At 30.7% G+C, this 17362-nt stretch overlaps 1 protein-coding gene across 1 annotated transcript in view; it reads right to left on the bottom strand.

The window, feature by feature from the left end:
* The window catches only part of LOC126773812 (G-protein coupled receptor Mth2-like), a 73289-nt gene extending 56186 nt beyond the window's left edge, over nucleotides 1–17103 (bottom strand). Inside the window, exon 1 of the mRNA XM_050495007.1 lies at nucleotides 16595–17103. Within this exon, the coding sequence (XP_050350964.1) occupies nucleotides 16595–17086 (492 nt within the window). The 5' untranslated portion in view covers nucleotides 17087–17103. The remainder of the gene's footprint in view (nucleotides 1–16594) is intronic.
* Nucleotides 17104–17362: the final 259 nt, after the last annotated feature.

Raw genomic sequence — 17362 nt, 5'->3', positions numbered from 1 at the left:
AGGATTCTACTTATAGCATTCCGCTTCGAATGAATGTTACCGACAAACGCTTTCACGAGGACGACCTTAGAAGAACAATACTTTACCGAAAATATTTTATTCTGACATGATATATATATATATAGATAATGAAGCTATATAATTATAGATAATGAAGCATAATTGCTTTGTTATCGATTCGACTTTAAGGTAAAATTTACAAAAAATATTAAAAATATATATTGATATAAAAGATTCTGTTGAACCTTCCTTATAAAGTTATTCTACTTTGTCTCAAATTGTTAAACAATAAGGCATATTGTCTACACGAAATTGAGGAAAAACAAGGTTACATTACGGCATAAAATTTCATAGAAAGCTTCGCAAACAGACCGATCGAGCGCCATTAGGCCCATGCATAAATTGTTGGTTTAGTGACGACAGCTGAGCGCTCTGCCAACGCTAAATTGATTGCGTTTTAGATTTTTTTTATCGTCTTACCGTAACACGTGATAGACTTACCAGTTATTTTATAATGATAGTAAAAAAATAGTTACCGTTTTTGGAAGGAACTAAGATCGTTTTAATACTAGTAACAAAAACTAAATTTTATTTACAATTAGTCACATTATGCCTCGTCGGTATCGGCTAACTTATAAGGCTGCAAAGCACGAAATAATTAGTTCAAATCCCGGGTAGGACTAATGAAGGCTATGGGATGTTTTAATAATTAAATTCTAAGAAGCAGCAGACATTGTTGGTCACTCTATGCCTTGGAAAGCGCGTAAAACCTTTAATCCTGCGCTGGGCCTCTGGTCACCTCAAATTACAGTCACATTGAACTATAAGAGTAACCTGTGTTTGCGTGCACATATATACGTTCAGATATACGCAGCGCAGTTGACTCATCCTAAAAATCATTAGGAAATATTATGATATAATGAGACACGATATATTCCAATTTTCTATAGGATTTTGTAAATGATATGACTTGATTGTGAAATAATTTTACTGAAATATACAAATTGCCAATGATATCTTCTAAACACAAGAGGCGAACAGGTAAATTAGAACTTTGGTAACATTGAAGAAGTGACTTATAGTCAATACAATACAAACATACATTTAATACACATACTTAGGTATTCATATTTACAAAAACCAACATTTTTACAATAATTTATTTTTACTTTTCATTGTACTGAAATATAAAATTGAAACAAATAAAAGCGCAATAATATAAAATGTTTATCAATAAATTCAATTTGTCCGATTAAGTAGGTATAGTTCTTAATTTACACGAACTAAAATACGATACAACTTCCATATTTACATTCAAAGACTTGTGAACATACTATTAATCGTGTTCACTTTATAGCTGTAAGCGGTGACAAGTTCGGAAGGCCAGACTCAAAGAAATTACATACATTGAAATTTGACCCTTATGCTTTAGAAAATAAAAACTTAATACTCGTGTATACAGGTGTTTTCGTATTATCATATGTACATGCGTGTGACAAATTGCTTGGTGAGCACATTGTTTGGTCTCACGGAATAGGCAAGTGGGTACTATCTCTCACTTTGTGCTCGCTTGTACCTTGTTATGTTGAAGGAATGACTATGATTAAAGATCGTTACAGTACAGAATTGTAGGAGGTCCAATAGCGAGTAGATATAGATTATAAATAGATGCATGTTTACGAGAGGTCGTTCTGAATTTGTTTCTTCGTTTTTAACGGTCAGTTGTAAAATGTCTTTTTAATTTAACTCAATGTTGGAATTAGTGGTAAAACCTTAAAAGAAAATTTGTTTTAATAAAGTTTTTATGGTTGCTATAAATTAATCTGTTTTATATCGTACAAGCTAAAACAACTTAATTTCGTAGTCATTTAAAGTAAATTCTCATAAATGTAAGTAAATAGTTGACTTCGGCGTCTAAATAGAATTTGGTATTTTTTATATTTTGTAAAATATGTGTACAACCTTATTATCGCTGCCATAATATAACTTTTTTATCTATTTCATTTTAATTTCTGCCAATAAATTAATTTACAACAAAGCTGTCTGATAGTTATTACTAATTCCAAAGATTAAATCAGTATCAATGTTGTATTTAATATAATAAATATTCACTAATTAAAACGACGTACATTGAAAATTCATCGTCATTTGAAGTAAACCTTCACGAGTATTATTCGTGCCGTTCGTGTATTGATTTACGTTTTGTTTTTATGTGCATGAATGTCATCATTTCTAGCTGCATTACAATCAAAATTATAGGATTACTAATAAGTTTATCAATTTTAATTGGATTCTCTTGTAACATTGTCATTGCTGTAGGCGTATGCCCTTTGGTATTATTTTTTTATATTTACGACATCTTAATTTACTCGGAAAGTTGTGTGTTACCGTTGCATTATGAAGTTAAAATACTTGGATGCAATGAGAGTATAATTTCAATGTCGAGACGAGTGTAAACTTATATGGATAATATTTAAATATATTAAATGACTCCAAGAAGTTTTTATTTCGTTCACAAGTCTTTTATAAGGTTAATGTTATATTTAACTAAACAACCTTTTTAAAATGCTTCTCCGTATAATCTGTAAATTAATAATAATAATAATTTATGCTAATGGCTACAATCTCCTATCATCTCATAAAGATATCAACGTTCTTTGACACGCAACATTAGCATACATATTTTATATCTGACTCTTAATAAGCATTATCAATTATGGAAAAATAATCAGTGACTACAAAATGTAACAAAATGTCATTTGCATTAACCGATTTTTGATATGGAATAATAGTTATTATTACAAGAGCTTTAAGGCATACTCTCCATTGGATTGTTAGATAAAAGATCGTTAAGACATAGCTCTATCCGCCCACGTATTGTTCGGACCCACAAGAACTTAATTAGTGGCGTCGCAACACGCCGTCTTATAATATTTATTATCAGTCAGACAATTCAACTGATTGTAACTTATTTCATAATAAGATGAATGTTACTTACAAATGTAATAGAAATAACTGTTGTTTATTAATAATTTAATATTAACTGATTTATTATGTTTCATTTCATAGGAGTTACTTGATGCAAGCTCGTCTGGGTATATACCACCCACTCGTCAGATATTCTGCCAAAATAGCAATACTTAATAAAGTTGTGTTCGGTTTGAAGGGTGAGTGACCCAATGTAACTACAGAACGAAGGACATAACAGTACAGTCCCTAAGGTTGGTGGCGCATTGACGATGTAAGTTATTGTTAATATTTCTTACATTGCGAATGACCACCGATGGTGACCACTTACCATGAGGTGAAAGACTGAAAATTATTCCACCAAGGTGCTCTAATGAAAATTTGTAGTAGATATATAGAATTGGCAGATTTTTATTCATAATTTATTACCAATGTCCAAGGTCAAAGTAGACTTTTAGTAACTTTTACTGGTTATTATTAGTAATTACATCATACTTTTGGTAAATGTAATAAATTTTCAAAATATAACAGCAAATGTTACTCTTGTTTGTGTAATTCTATGTGACATGAAAGCTTTTTTTTGCAAAAACTAAATAATATGTAATGTCATCTCCATGAAAAATACAAATAGGTGAAAAATCTTATGTTAATCGTTATTACGGTGTCGAGGTTTATTAATTTCAAATAGATATACCAACGTTAGTTTTTATATATAGAGATAAAGAATAAGTCAAATTATAACCGGCGTCATAACGAGAGACACAACAGTAATCAATACATTGTTTAATTCAAAGGAAAAACCAAACGTCATGCATAAAAAATAAATGTCATTCGATGTTAAAGACATTTAATTGTGTGGCGAACAATTAATTATAAATCAACACGCCGCTTATATAGCGGTTTTAACTCTATGCATATCAAAAACAAAATACACTCAATAAAAATACAATTTTATTGGCTATAGAATATTGGACTTATCTCAAAAAGTGACATCTGCCAGGCCCCCTTCGAGTATTCGGTGGGGTTATGTCAATTTTGAATAAAACATAAATAAAAAATAGTCGACTAAAATAACCATAGGGTTAAATAAATTCAATTTGAAAGACGACAAAACGCATATATAATATCAGTACATATAACTAAATATTTTTTTTTACAATTAATAAACGTGACAAAGCAAGTTTTCTGAATATGTTTCAGAATATTCGCGATCTTTAACGTATTAATTATTAAGCATACACGTGTTCGCTCAAGCGAAACAACCACGACAAATTAACATTTGTATAGCTACTGCAACACCTGTACTGCTAAACGAGATAACTGCAAAATATGCTTTGCATTTTTTTTTATAGAATAGGAAGGCGGACGAGCATATGGGCTACCTGATGGTAAGTGGTCACCAAACGCCCTTAGACATTGGCATTGTAAGAAATGTCAACCATTCGCTTACATAGCCAATGCGCCACCAACCTTGGGAACTAAGATTTTATGTACCTTGTGCCTGTAATTACACTGGCTCACTCACCCTTCAAATCGAAACACAACAATAACAAGTACTGCTGTTTTGCGGAAGAATATCTGATGAGAGGGTGGTGCCTACCCAGACGAGCTTGCACAAAGCTCTACCACCAGTAAACTAATATTCGTTATATTGCAGATAACGAATATTGCATTTATATATCCTTTATCATTCATTCCGTCACATATTCACATGTAAGCGCAATTGTATCAAATTCTAAATTTGATATGTAATGTCATTCTAAATTCAATTATTACATATTATAAGTGAAACTGTGTTTAAAAAAAAGAAAATCGTTAAAATCAATAACAAGAACGAAACGGTATCCGTAATTAATGGTAATTTTCTATCGTAATGATTTGCGTTCGTCTCGCTCATTGAAGTTTTTTTTTTTCTTTTTAAAATTCTTTGTTGCCATCACATTTACAATAAGTTGTTCAAAAGACGAGCTTAAGGCTATAAAATGTTATTTCCCAGTCCTTAAGACTTGCAAGAATAAAGTTGTTTGGAAATAATATTACATTTTCTTGTACAAAAGTAACTATCGGAAAAGCACCAGCGACTATGTAAAAATATTTTGATAAATAGTAATAATCAATAATTGATAAATAAAATAAAATGAAAATACACACTACGCTCATATATAATTGAATTTTTTTTTGAAAAATTGTTTTTATTAATATGAAAGTATAATATAAACCTTTAATTTCCCAACAATCTTTTATATATAGTTACAAAAAAAATGTTATAATGCCGAAATTTATTTCATAAGTTTTATAAAAACACGTGTAAAATAAGTACCAATAAAGATAAATTATTCAAACAAACAAAATTTATTAATATCGTTAAGTAACAAGTTTATACATTATAAGGTTCCTATGTTGAACTTAATAGAAAGCTTCTGGAGAACTTTGTTTTATTTTTTTATATCTTTATTTATATATTTATAAGAGTAGTACCTTCGGTCGTATACGAATAAAAATATTTGTTTAGAAAGTATGTGTGAGTTTTTTTTAATTATAATTGTCCAGCATGCGTGGCAAACTGCGTCCTGCGCGTTACTTCTTAAAAATACCTGATACTCAACTCAACTATAAAGTTAATAGCCCTATGTCAAAAGCCTTTACACAAGTGCGACCATCAATGCTTTGGATAAGCAGGAACGCATACGGGACGATACGAAGAAACATTTATTAAATTGAATGCGAATAATATATATATATATATGTCTTTTTTTTTAATCCAATTTATTTATACAAATTAATTTTCATATCAATTCTTTATCGACAACATATTTTCTTATACCTAATATTGCAAGTACGAAATGGCCTTCCTTTTTACCTACCCAAGGAAATATTCAGAAAGGTACCCCCGGGCCTTTAGGTATGGTAACCGGGTTATGTGAGTTTACGCACTAAAACTACTGCGATGCTGTCTTCGACACTGATCGGAGAGACAGCGGGATCGTGTCGATATAACTCATCCGCGACCCCTCCCGTGCTGTGCTCCGCTCGTGGCTCGTCGATAACATTAACGTATCTAAGAAGTCGACTTTAATATATAATAATCTAATTATCTATTGTATCGTATATCGTTTTAATTATCCTCTATTGGTGGACCCATCATCATAGTATTTCGAAGATTTAAATTTTTCTATTATCAAATTTTCAAATCGATACAACAATCATTATAAGAACGCGTAAACGACTTTGTACATTTGTTAACATACTCGTATTGACTGACTAATAAAAATAAGATAGCTACTAAAAACATTGTTTAAATAAGGCTTAAGATCTTAAGTCTATCGGGTTTAACTCCAGTTTTATCTATTTTTATCTTTTTACACCGCAATACTTGTTGTAATCTATCTACAGCCTCCCTAGGGATCGCTCTGATGGCTATCTTTATTACTAATGAAGGTTATTTACAGAGCCAACATTAACATGTTTCGAACACCACAGATAACAAATATTAAACGCTTATTAGAAGCGGCACGCATGTCTAGACAAGTTTTATAATTATTTATAGATAATAAATTATTTATAATCGCATGATAAATTGAAAATATTTATATAATATATATGCTATCTAAGTAAGATTTTCAACAAATCAATTTTTGATAATAAGAATAATATTGTGTATTTATAACCTTGAAAGATAAAAATAAACTTAAAGTTCGTTTTTCTATAAGAACAATTCAGCTTCAATTTGAAATACGGATCGATGCGTTCCACTGGACATCTAACATCAAAATTGATAATTATTTTAAAATGCCATAATGTATGTACAAAATATATACGCGTTTATATTTCACAAATAAGAATTTGATTTGGTTACATAAAGCTTAACTTTTATCAGGTCGTTAGTGTATTAAAAATAAAATTATTTTTAAATGAAAAAGTATTATAACCCTTTTTCTTAAAATCAAATCTTCTCCGGCTAACAATTACATGTATAATATTAATAAAAAAATATTATGATTTAATATAAAGAAATTGTGTGAATAGTTTTTAGTGTCAGCATTTTAAGCACAGAGACAAGATTACACACGTTACATTTTCAATAACTAAATAAATTTAATTCGATTCCACAAAATAAACTTTTATTATAAGCTATTTACACAATGGTATCTTCTTATATTGTCCACATTCAGTTCGAAACCATATTTTATTACAAGCACAGCTTCACATTACTTACCATAAATGTTTTGTGACAATACAATAAAGGCGCTATGAGTACAACAGGAATAATAATCATAATTCCTTCCCGGTTTCTAAACTACGTTTATTATGTAAAATTTAGTAGGTAGAATTCAGAAACACAATGAGCCGCCATTAATTTTGCCTTTAACTTTTATCGAAAATATTTATTATATTCTCTTTAATTTTATTAAACTACTAAAAGTGTTTCTTAATATAAAATATATTTTTTTATTTAAAGTAAAACATGTTGTTGATAACCTTAAGTGTTATTCAATATATTCCGATTAAGGTACTCATTATTGAAAGAAAAATGGCAACAGAGATCTGGTACAGATAAGTTATTTAAAAAGTATTTCGAGATTATTATCTACGTGACTCGAAGCTTAATCTGTGATCGAAGATTCAAGGAATAACCGTTATCAGACGTTTCACATATTTTTTACTTATTATCGGTTTAGTGAGAAACGATTTTAAACACAGATTATTTATCTGAGGTGTTATAAAATGTTAATTTCCTCTGTATGCATATACGTAATACATTGACAATAAGAGCTTCATTTAATTATAATAAAATAATAAACAGCACAATCGACGTAACATAAATATATTATAACCTCTTTAGACTTATTTTTATGTTACGTAGGTACTAAAAGCTTGTAAGCCAGTTTGACCTCTTAATTTGTTTCTCATAGCACCCAACGAAATTTCCTTATAAATATATTAGCTTCTCAAGCAACTCAACTTCCAATAATGAATTTATTTTATAATATATTTTAAGTTCAATATGAGTAGTCTTAAATGTTTAAAAAAAGCTATCTTCATCATACATTCTCAAATTGTATATCCGCAAGTCTCATTAGAAAACAAGTCAATAAAAGTAAGGTAAAAATTTATTTCAACATAACTGTAAGGCATAATTTAAGTAGATTGCAAACGAAAAAAGGTAATGTTAAACATGTTAAAATAGAGGTAATGAAATTTGTGAGCGATTATTTTTTCATAGTTTTGCGTCACGCAAAAATATAATAAGTTTCAAAAGTTGGAAGTACAAGTAATTTAGTCCTCGATAAAGGAGAAATACGGCGATCTCTCCTCATGATAGTAACCCAAAATGTTTGTCAAATACAATTATCAAATTTTTTTCAAGTTTAAAACTCTTTGTTAAAAATAATTTTACGCTATTTTATTGCTTTCTTGTGGTACGTTTTTTGGCAAGTGTCTACATTAACCTGAATTATAAGGCAATTAATTCCTTTGGATAAATATATTCTTCAGGTCATAACTTGCTTAATGATGATAAATCATTTACTGGAATAATAAAACAACCGATGAATTATGTTGATTTAATTAATAATTATTAAATTCGGACTTCGCGTGTACAACGGTAGTGCTCGGCTAATCCATTTAAATAATGATTTTATTTAATTACGTACTTATTTACTAAATATATCAAAAATTTTGACATCTTTTTAATGTTCTACTGTTTTCCAATGAATTTTGCCACCTTAATATGCTATACATAATATTATTGTTATTTTTTAAAGACTTATGACTACAAATTAAACATTTTAATAAGAATAATATCCTGGGACATTATTCATACATGGCCATCTGATCCCAAACTAAGCAGAGGTTGTACTATGGAAACTAGACAATTGATATACTATGATATACTACTTTTCTTTTGTAAATACATGCTTATAAAGATAATTATACCCAGACTTAGGACAAACAGACATGTTCATGCACACAAATGTCTGTCCTGGGTGGGAATCGAACCCACAACCTTCGGCGTAAAAGGCAAGTATCTACCAACCACGCCAACCGGCCCAAACAACAAAGAAAGTGCCTTATGCAAGTCCGTCTAGGTTGATAACATCCATTCATCATTTGTTACTTCAATTATTGAGTGTAAGTTTTTATTGTCTGTGCTTTTTATCTGTATTGCGAGTGTGGCCGGGCTTAGATATAATAGATGTTGGCGCATTGACGTTGTAAGAAATATGTTAACGTACCTATCGTCAAAGTTTTTTAAATTAAACATAACCTAAATACATTTTCATAAATGTTCTTTTAATAAAACGAGATGTTAAACAACCTATCAATTATATCTTAATTATTATATGTAGTCAAACAAATAAACATGTCCTCAAAACAGTTTTAAGCACGATCACGACCCGTGACACGCCTAAATTCTATATTCGTTATATTTACAAATTGTTGGTCTAAAGTATTAAATATTATTACTTTCAAGTTAAACCCATTTTATATAACGTATTATTTTCTAGGATTAATTATGTTTAAAACATGATACGTTCATATTAATACAAAAGTTTAATTACGTTGTACCCACCTTTAATATAGATCGCGCTTATATTGTAGATGTAATCAAGAATAATTTGATTAACGTTTGTCATTAAAACGCTTTTATTGTTGAAAATTTTAGTAGAAAAGCAATAACATATAGAACAAAGCAATGGTTTATTAAACCTTGTTAAAGTACAGCATTGTTTATTTTCTCTTAAATCTAATTATCTGAATTTAAATTAAGAACGTAATTTTAATTAAGTTTTTGTTTGCCTAAAGATGATGATTATTCGAATGAAGAACACGAGGCTGATATCCAAATATTGCAAAAAAATATCAAACTGATATCTTTAACGGGTCAGGAGGATTTCGAACATCAAAAGCAAGACAAGCCCATTAGAAGATGAATTTAGATCGCCAGGTTTCCTAAACATAATGATTATTTTTTATTCTCTAGAAACTTCTTAATGAAAAACTTATCAATTCGACAATCATCTTCATTAACGGTAATTATTATTTTTTATAAATAAATATAAAACTTCATATATCCTCCTGACGTTCGAACGCTATTATGTAACAATCATAGAAAAACTTTTGTATTTATACAACCACGTTAGATATATATTTACTAACAATATAATATTATTACATCTTAAAAAAAATCCTCACTATTTGTATTTCGATATTTGAAAAGAAAGCGTGTTTCCTAAGCGACTTAAAAATCCATTTCGCAAACTGAAAGAATATTCCAGCGAGAGCTAACTTTTGAAAGCAGTTCTATTGTAGCAGTTTACAGGCTTACGGCGCTTGAATATTCATAATACCTCGAACAGGAACAGAAATGGAGTTATGTTTGAACGTAACCTACTGCTATAATAAAATTACCTCTGTATTTAAAATACTGTTGTCACACGCTTCATTTCAATAATAATCGAGTAATGAAATAAAACAATTATTAATTAAATAAATTTTTTTATAATTTCTTTTCACACCAAAACTTACAACCAAGTTTCAGATTCCACTCAGTCAATGAATCCATCAATATTCAATTCCTTAATAAAATCGAGTAAATTTTATGAATTTAAAACTTATTGAGTGATGCAAGGAACACAAAGTTCTAATTATGCTTATGTTATTATAAATGTCACGTGTATTATCCTAATTTAATGGATGCTAAGGTGAGTTTGTTGGTTTGTTACACTTTCACGTCGTAAATGCTCAACCTTATTCATGAATTTTCCATACACGTTTTCAAGGGTACAGAAAATATATATATAAGGAACCTAACAATAAATATAATACCTGTTTTAAATATATTTAAGAATTTATAGGTAATTGTAATCAATATAATTTCCTACTCCAAATAAACTTTAAATACAAACTGTTTTTACAAAATCACTTAGATTAAACACTTATGTATATTATTTATAACGAAGATTTTCTTTATTTACGGACAACGTCAGATTCAATTGATTTATTATGTGCATAACAAATATTTCGGTACAAAATTACTTATATGCAACGTTGAACCGAATTTAAATTTTACATAACTGAAACAGCGTACTAATGTCCGACTGATGAGTTGTCGCAAGTCGCACATTAGTCGCTGGACGTAACATGTGAGCAAGTCAATCAGACTCTATTAGTGCTTCGTAGCGCGTGCCGTGCGGACATCGTAGTGAGGAAATTATTGATTTGTGCCTAATTTCCGGCCGATCGGAGTCCACCGGCCCTGCGGGTGGCGGGCGTGGACGCGGTCAGGGCTGCTGCCAACCAGTTATTACACCAGACATCTCGATACATATTCGATAACGCCGATTGCCAATCGAAATCCCAATCATATAACCGTGCCCACTGACTCGAAGACTTTTTGCTTTTGTCTCCCATTCTTTGAACTTCGAATTAATTCAAATATCGTCGAGCGGCAATTTACAACAAAACACAAATATGTTTTGTTTTACGAACACAATAAAACATTAAAATAGCCGCGATTATATGAATATGTTTAATGTGTTTACATCGGACGCGATATTTATCAATTGATCAAGTTATTTAAGTTACTTTCGTATTTTAATGGATGTCCGCTCCCTCAAGTTTCTTGATACCCTTTGAATGCCAAGGGCAAATCGTCCAAGCGACGATCATATTAATTTATTATCAGTTTTAATATTCAATGAGATGACTCTTACCTTTCTCAGTCAGTATTTTTTTAGAAAGGATCGCTGCCTCTCGACCTATGTAAATTTAAATAAGTTGTCTATACTTCATCCGTTTTAGCGAACAAGACTTTGGCCTTGTTCGCTAAATATACCTACCAATACAAACCCTTAAGGTTAAAATTATAATTTTTTTAATTATAAAAAGTAATTGAAACGTGCTAATAAGAAAATAGCTAATGGAAATGTGTCTTGGTTTTATCAATATACACGAATTTACATTTTTATTTTCATTTAAACATTTGTAGGTATATGGTATGTTTCAAACACTTTAGTGCCCAGTCAAAGCTTTTCTTGCTTTGTTATATTTTACTAACAATAAACACAATAAATAATATATTAATAAATAATATACACAAGGAGACGATGCGAGATGGCAACACAGTCATAATAATTAAAACGATAAAGTTAATAAAAATAATAAAGTTCATTATTTATTCGAGAGGCGTAACCCTTGCTACAATTGGATTAACAATTTGTGTAAAGGTCGAATGACAAAAATTGCAGAGGGTCCGCAACACGTCCGGAAAAAACATGGAGCTGGCAACACTGAATAAATAATTTAACCAACCAAGTGCGAACTGCTTAAGGCAGTTCCACGGATTAAATTAATGAATATCATAGGATATGTAAGTAATACTTCAACAGCTCAACGGTATACCTAGTAATAAGAAAATCAAAGGTTCTACCTTTGAACGACTTTCGTACCCAAACCTAACCCAATTGCATGGGAAGTGGAATATTAATAACAGCTTAAAAACATGTTTGTAATTAAAATAATATATTTATTATTTATTACATAGTTAATATTGTCATCGTGGAACTAATCGATATGTTTTAAACATTTTTCCTTTTCACTTTTCAAAGCACAAACAAAGTTAGCTAACATTACAATAATTAATTAATTGTTAAGCAAATTATATTATAAAATGTAGAGAAATACATCAAAATACAGTTTACTAAGACGGAAAAATGTTATTTAATTCTACACGGAACTCCAAAACGATGAGGATCGTAATTACATTATTGTTGAATTTTAATGATGTTCGCTCGCCGATTGCTGTTTCATATTTTTATAAAAAATTCGCAAAATTGTATTTTTTCCTTATATTAAACCATTTGGGAATTAAAAAATAAACTTTATAGATGATGTGGTACGATTTTCTTCTAAATGATATCTATCTCAACAAGGATATCAAGAATATAGTAATAATTTGATAAACTTTAAACATCGAGGCTAAGTCTTCGTAAAATTCGTTACGTATTTTCTGTGTAGTCATTTAAAACTGCTAAGCCGCTTTGCCTTTTAAGCGTAATGTAGCAATAATACATAAGCCGGAAGGTAAATCTTGCTTTTGATACCGGTTTGTTAAAAATGTTTTGCTTTCTTTTGGTTAACTTAATATTAACGCCACATAACGGGATACTAATGTTAGTATTTTCCTTAAATAATCTACATACATGTATGTTAAATAATAAATATTTTAACTTTTCCATTGAACAATATAGGTAGCATTTGCAAGCTTTGAATTTGCGAATGCATTGTCACTCGAGCCATCGTGTTTTAACTTCATAATATGAATATTTTAATTATGCAATTGTAATTTAAACACAAACATAGAACAACATATGATTTTATAAAGACAATTCTTAAGTTATGTGGAAGTAAAATTAAGGATGGGCAAAGGCCTTTTCTCCTTTCCGAATTTGGAGCTTACTCCACCATGCTGCTCCAATGCGGTTTGATGCATACACTTGTGGAAGATTTTTATCTGATACAATCAAGTTCCTTCACCGCCAAGTACAAAATGAATTATAAACACATAATCTCATGCAATACAACAATAGCAAAAGCTCATAGTATAGTGCTTGCTTTGAACCCGCAATATTCGATTAAGATTCATGTGTTCTAGCCACTGCGCCATGGTTAATTTCACAACAGTTACAGTATCTTTATATCAGTCAAACAATATTATTAATATATTTAATTGAAAATATTAAAACTACGTTGTAAATTCTGTTCTCATTAAAACATATCAACATGCTGTAGGAGTTACTTTTTAGCATGAATGTTAACGTTCTCTAACGGCAACAATGTTGCAGAATTGCAGCTTGTTCAGATGTTTCTCATCTCTCTCGAGATCAGGATGACTGGCAAGAACGACACGGCCGGCGCCGTGTTAGTTTAGTTTTGAAGCAGGTCGCTTCAGGTTCTTAGGTCTGAATTAAAATGTTATATAAAATAATAACTATTATCTTAGTTAACTTTTGTATGACATATTAATTTTATATTTTCAGTTTTATTAAAGAAAAAGTCTTAAAATGATAACTTTAGTCATCTGCAATTCTCTAAGAACTCGATACATGTTTAATAATTATGATACAAATGAACAGTCTACATATTTTCTTACCGACATTTGATGGTTTTTAATAGAGTATTCTAAATAATGTATAATTTCAAGACTATTAACTTAATTATTATGATTTAAAAATTGTTCTTGAAGAAAAACCTGTATGTTCTCTGTTTTATTATTTTTTATTATTATTCAAAAATAAAAAAACAAATTTTATTTAAAAAAAACTAAGCAATACTAACAAGCAATGCCCGTATGACTTGATTTCGGCCACAGCATCAAGAACTAGACAACTACAAGATATATTATAGTCTGGAAGTGCTTGCTTCATACAAAGATGCACTCTCTATTACCGTATTTTATTACTCCGATGGGACGGCAATCCCATACGACCGGATGAAGGCACAGGACAAACGGCTTTACATGTTTCACATTAATTTAGTTCCCATCGGTTCTTGATCCAATATTTCAAAATATTCGGAAATTCGAAATAAATAAAAATGAATTGCAAGATTTAATTAGATTCACATACAAGGAAGTGAAAAATTTTTTTATTTCTTTAATTTAACCTACGTTACATTTACCTACGTTACGATTATATATTTAGCTAGCCCCTTCTAAGTTATTGAGTTAACCTGTACTACACATACTAAATCTGTAGGCTTGAGTACAACTATTCTATAATATTTAAAAAAAATAGAATAAAACAAAATAATGAAATAAAAAGGCTAAACACTTATCAAAATTTGTACGCGTATGTGGATCTTAAGTTACATTCATACTACAATACAAGTTAATGAAACACTGGTAAATAATTATACTATAAATACGTACATAAATAAAAAATACGCTTTTGTACGTTTAACTCGTCAAAGAAAATCAAATTAATACAAACTCTGGTTTACTAGTAGCTATTGAAAAGTTCCACAATGCAAACTCCACCGTCAAATAAGGTCGACGTTACCATATTATTGTATAAGTCATTCGTATTACATATACTTACGAAGTTTTAAATCGATACAACAATTTTATTTAAAGTAAGCTAAAACCGACTGCCTAGATTTATTGACACACTTTCTTACTTGCAAGTGAAGCATTATTTCCAATTTTAAATTAGTAAAGCGTATACATATAAATTCAATTAAAATGAGATGCAAATAGTTAAGTGTTTGCAGAAAATCGTGTTGAATTATTTATAGCTAGACATATATTTTTACATAATAAAGATATATTATTTTAAAAAATTGATATATTTTTACATTCTGTTAATTGCGAAAGAATTGTAGAGTATACTGTTGATAATTCCATTAACATTAGCCACTAAGTTTTTACTCGCGTTAAAAGTTACAAATCCGTTTTCTTGGGTCCTATCGTGATCGTGATGTTTTATAGTCTATAACCGTTCTCAATAAACAGACTATCCTATGCTATATAAAGTCCTAAGCTTAATAAAATTACTATTATAAATATAAGTTCGTTTCGTACGTAAATTAATTGCTATTTCTTAAAAGTTGTGTTTAAAAATGTGTTACCAGTATGAAGAATTTACTGAAATCACTATTAATTATTTGCTAACAATTTTTATTATCTCTGATAGAAAATTATCAATATATTGACGTATGGCTGATAAAATTGCATAACGATATGTCATTAAAATATTAAAAATAAAACACGCTTATCAGTTCATTTCAAATTAAATGCGTTCTTAAATAAATAACTGTTTTTTTATTTATTTGAATGTTATCATAATTTCAAGATACACTAACACGGGACCTTCTAAAAAACATAGAATAAAACTCCGATTCCTTAAAAACCGTTAAGATTATCCAATAATCGTTATGTATTCATCCCAAGTAATAACTTACAAAAGAAACATAGAACAACAGTACTATTTGAAAAAGCATACAAGCAGTCTTTTGCTCGTTTTACAAATTGGTACTTAAAAGTACTATCGACGATTAATCGATCACGAAAACATTTTTAACATCTTTAAGAAAACTATTGATTTAATAATTGAACGTACTAAATTTTTTCTTTGTTATTAAATATAACTAATTATTATGATTATTTTTAAAAATAAAGTAAAATTACGCACTAGAAGAATACAAATGAATAGCATGCAAACGAGCCCCTTGAGAAAAAAACTACATGCAATATACAGAAAAAAGGTAATTGTAATCAAATAATATCCAATACTGCAGTCGTTGACTACTCAATGGAGATAAGTTAATCAAAAACGTTTCTAAAGATAACAGTCAAGTGAATTCCCCTCGAAAATATTTTACTCCATTTCGACGCCGGCCGCGATACCATCTACATTCAGCGAGAAAAACATATTTTAAAAACAATGAAGCGTGTACACTTTTATCAACGCATCGCCCCTCAAGGATTTGAGCTGAAAGGCGAGGTATAAATAAAAGAGCTCGCGGTGTCAGTACAGGTAGACTTCTTAGCTATTCACTATTAACCACCTCGAGGCGACGATAAGGATGAAAAGTGTACATTATTCTATGTACCCTTAAGCATTACCTCCTCGTCTTGGCGCAAAGTCATCGGCGGCGACACATCCCTCTCCACATTCACTGGGGCACTCGAATCACTCACAGCACTTGCAATCACGCTTCCAGAATATTTATCCTCTATCACGTCCCAGGGCACATCGTAATTAAACACCTCCACGTTCGTCAGTCCTGAGCCCGAGTGGAACCTCCATGGTAGGTCAGTCCCGCTTTGCCGAGGTCTTCGTCTCTTATGTCTCACTTTGTGCCTCGCAAACCTTTCAGTGCCGTGATACTCATCTCCCATCATCGCATCGTACAAAGTGTCCAAGTTAACTTTTAATTTTTGACGTTTAACGGTCGTAGGAGTTTCCATAGTAACGGATTCCCGGCTGAGCCCTTCAGCGTCCCACAGCTGTATCCGTAGTATGTTATCATGGGAAGGAGGCGTCATATGAGCGCGCGCTACCACGAGCGTGAACGCCGCAAGTGCGAAAACGAACGCGCGCGCGGACCCGTCCATCTCTAGCGGCGGTCGCGAGCCTACTGAGGCAAGAGCCGAGTGAACTGAATGGCTGATAGTTGCTTTTCCCGCGCTTTCCCGATAACACCGCTACGAGCTACGCGCTCGCATTCGACATCAACGCCGCAGCCCGCCGCGCTCGGACGAGATAAACATCGCCCGTAATACCGCGCTTATCGCGACATGATTTGTTTGATAAGAACTAACATCACACTTATACGAGTATTGGCGCACGTGGTACGTTTTTAATTTAGGATCAGGTACATAGGGAAATAA

The sequence above is a fragment of the Nymphalis io genome, chromosome 15 (genome assembly GCF_905147045.1).
Source record: "Nymphalis io chromosome 15, ilAglIoxx1.1, whole genome shotgun sequence".
Taxonomy (NCBI): Eukaryota; Metazoa; Arthropoda; class Insecta; order Lepidoptera; family Nymphalidae; genus Nymphalis; species Nymphalis io.
Note: the sequence above shows the minus strand (reverse complement) of the source record. Positions and strands in the feature narration are given on the sequence as shown.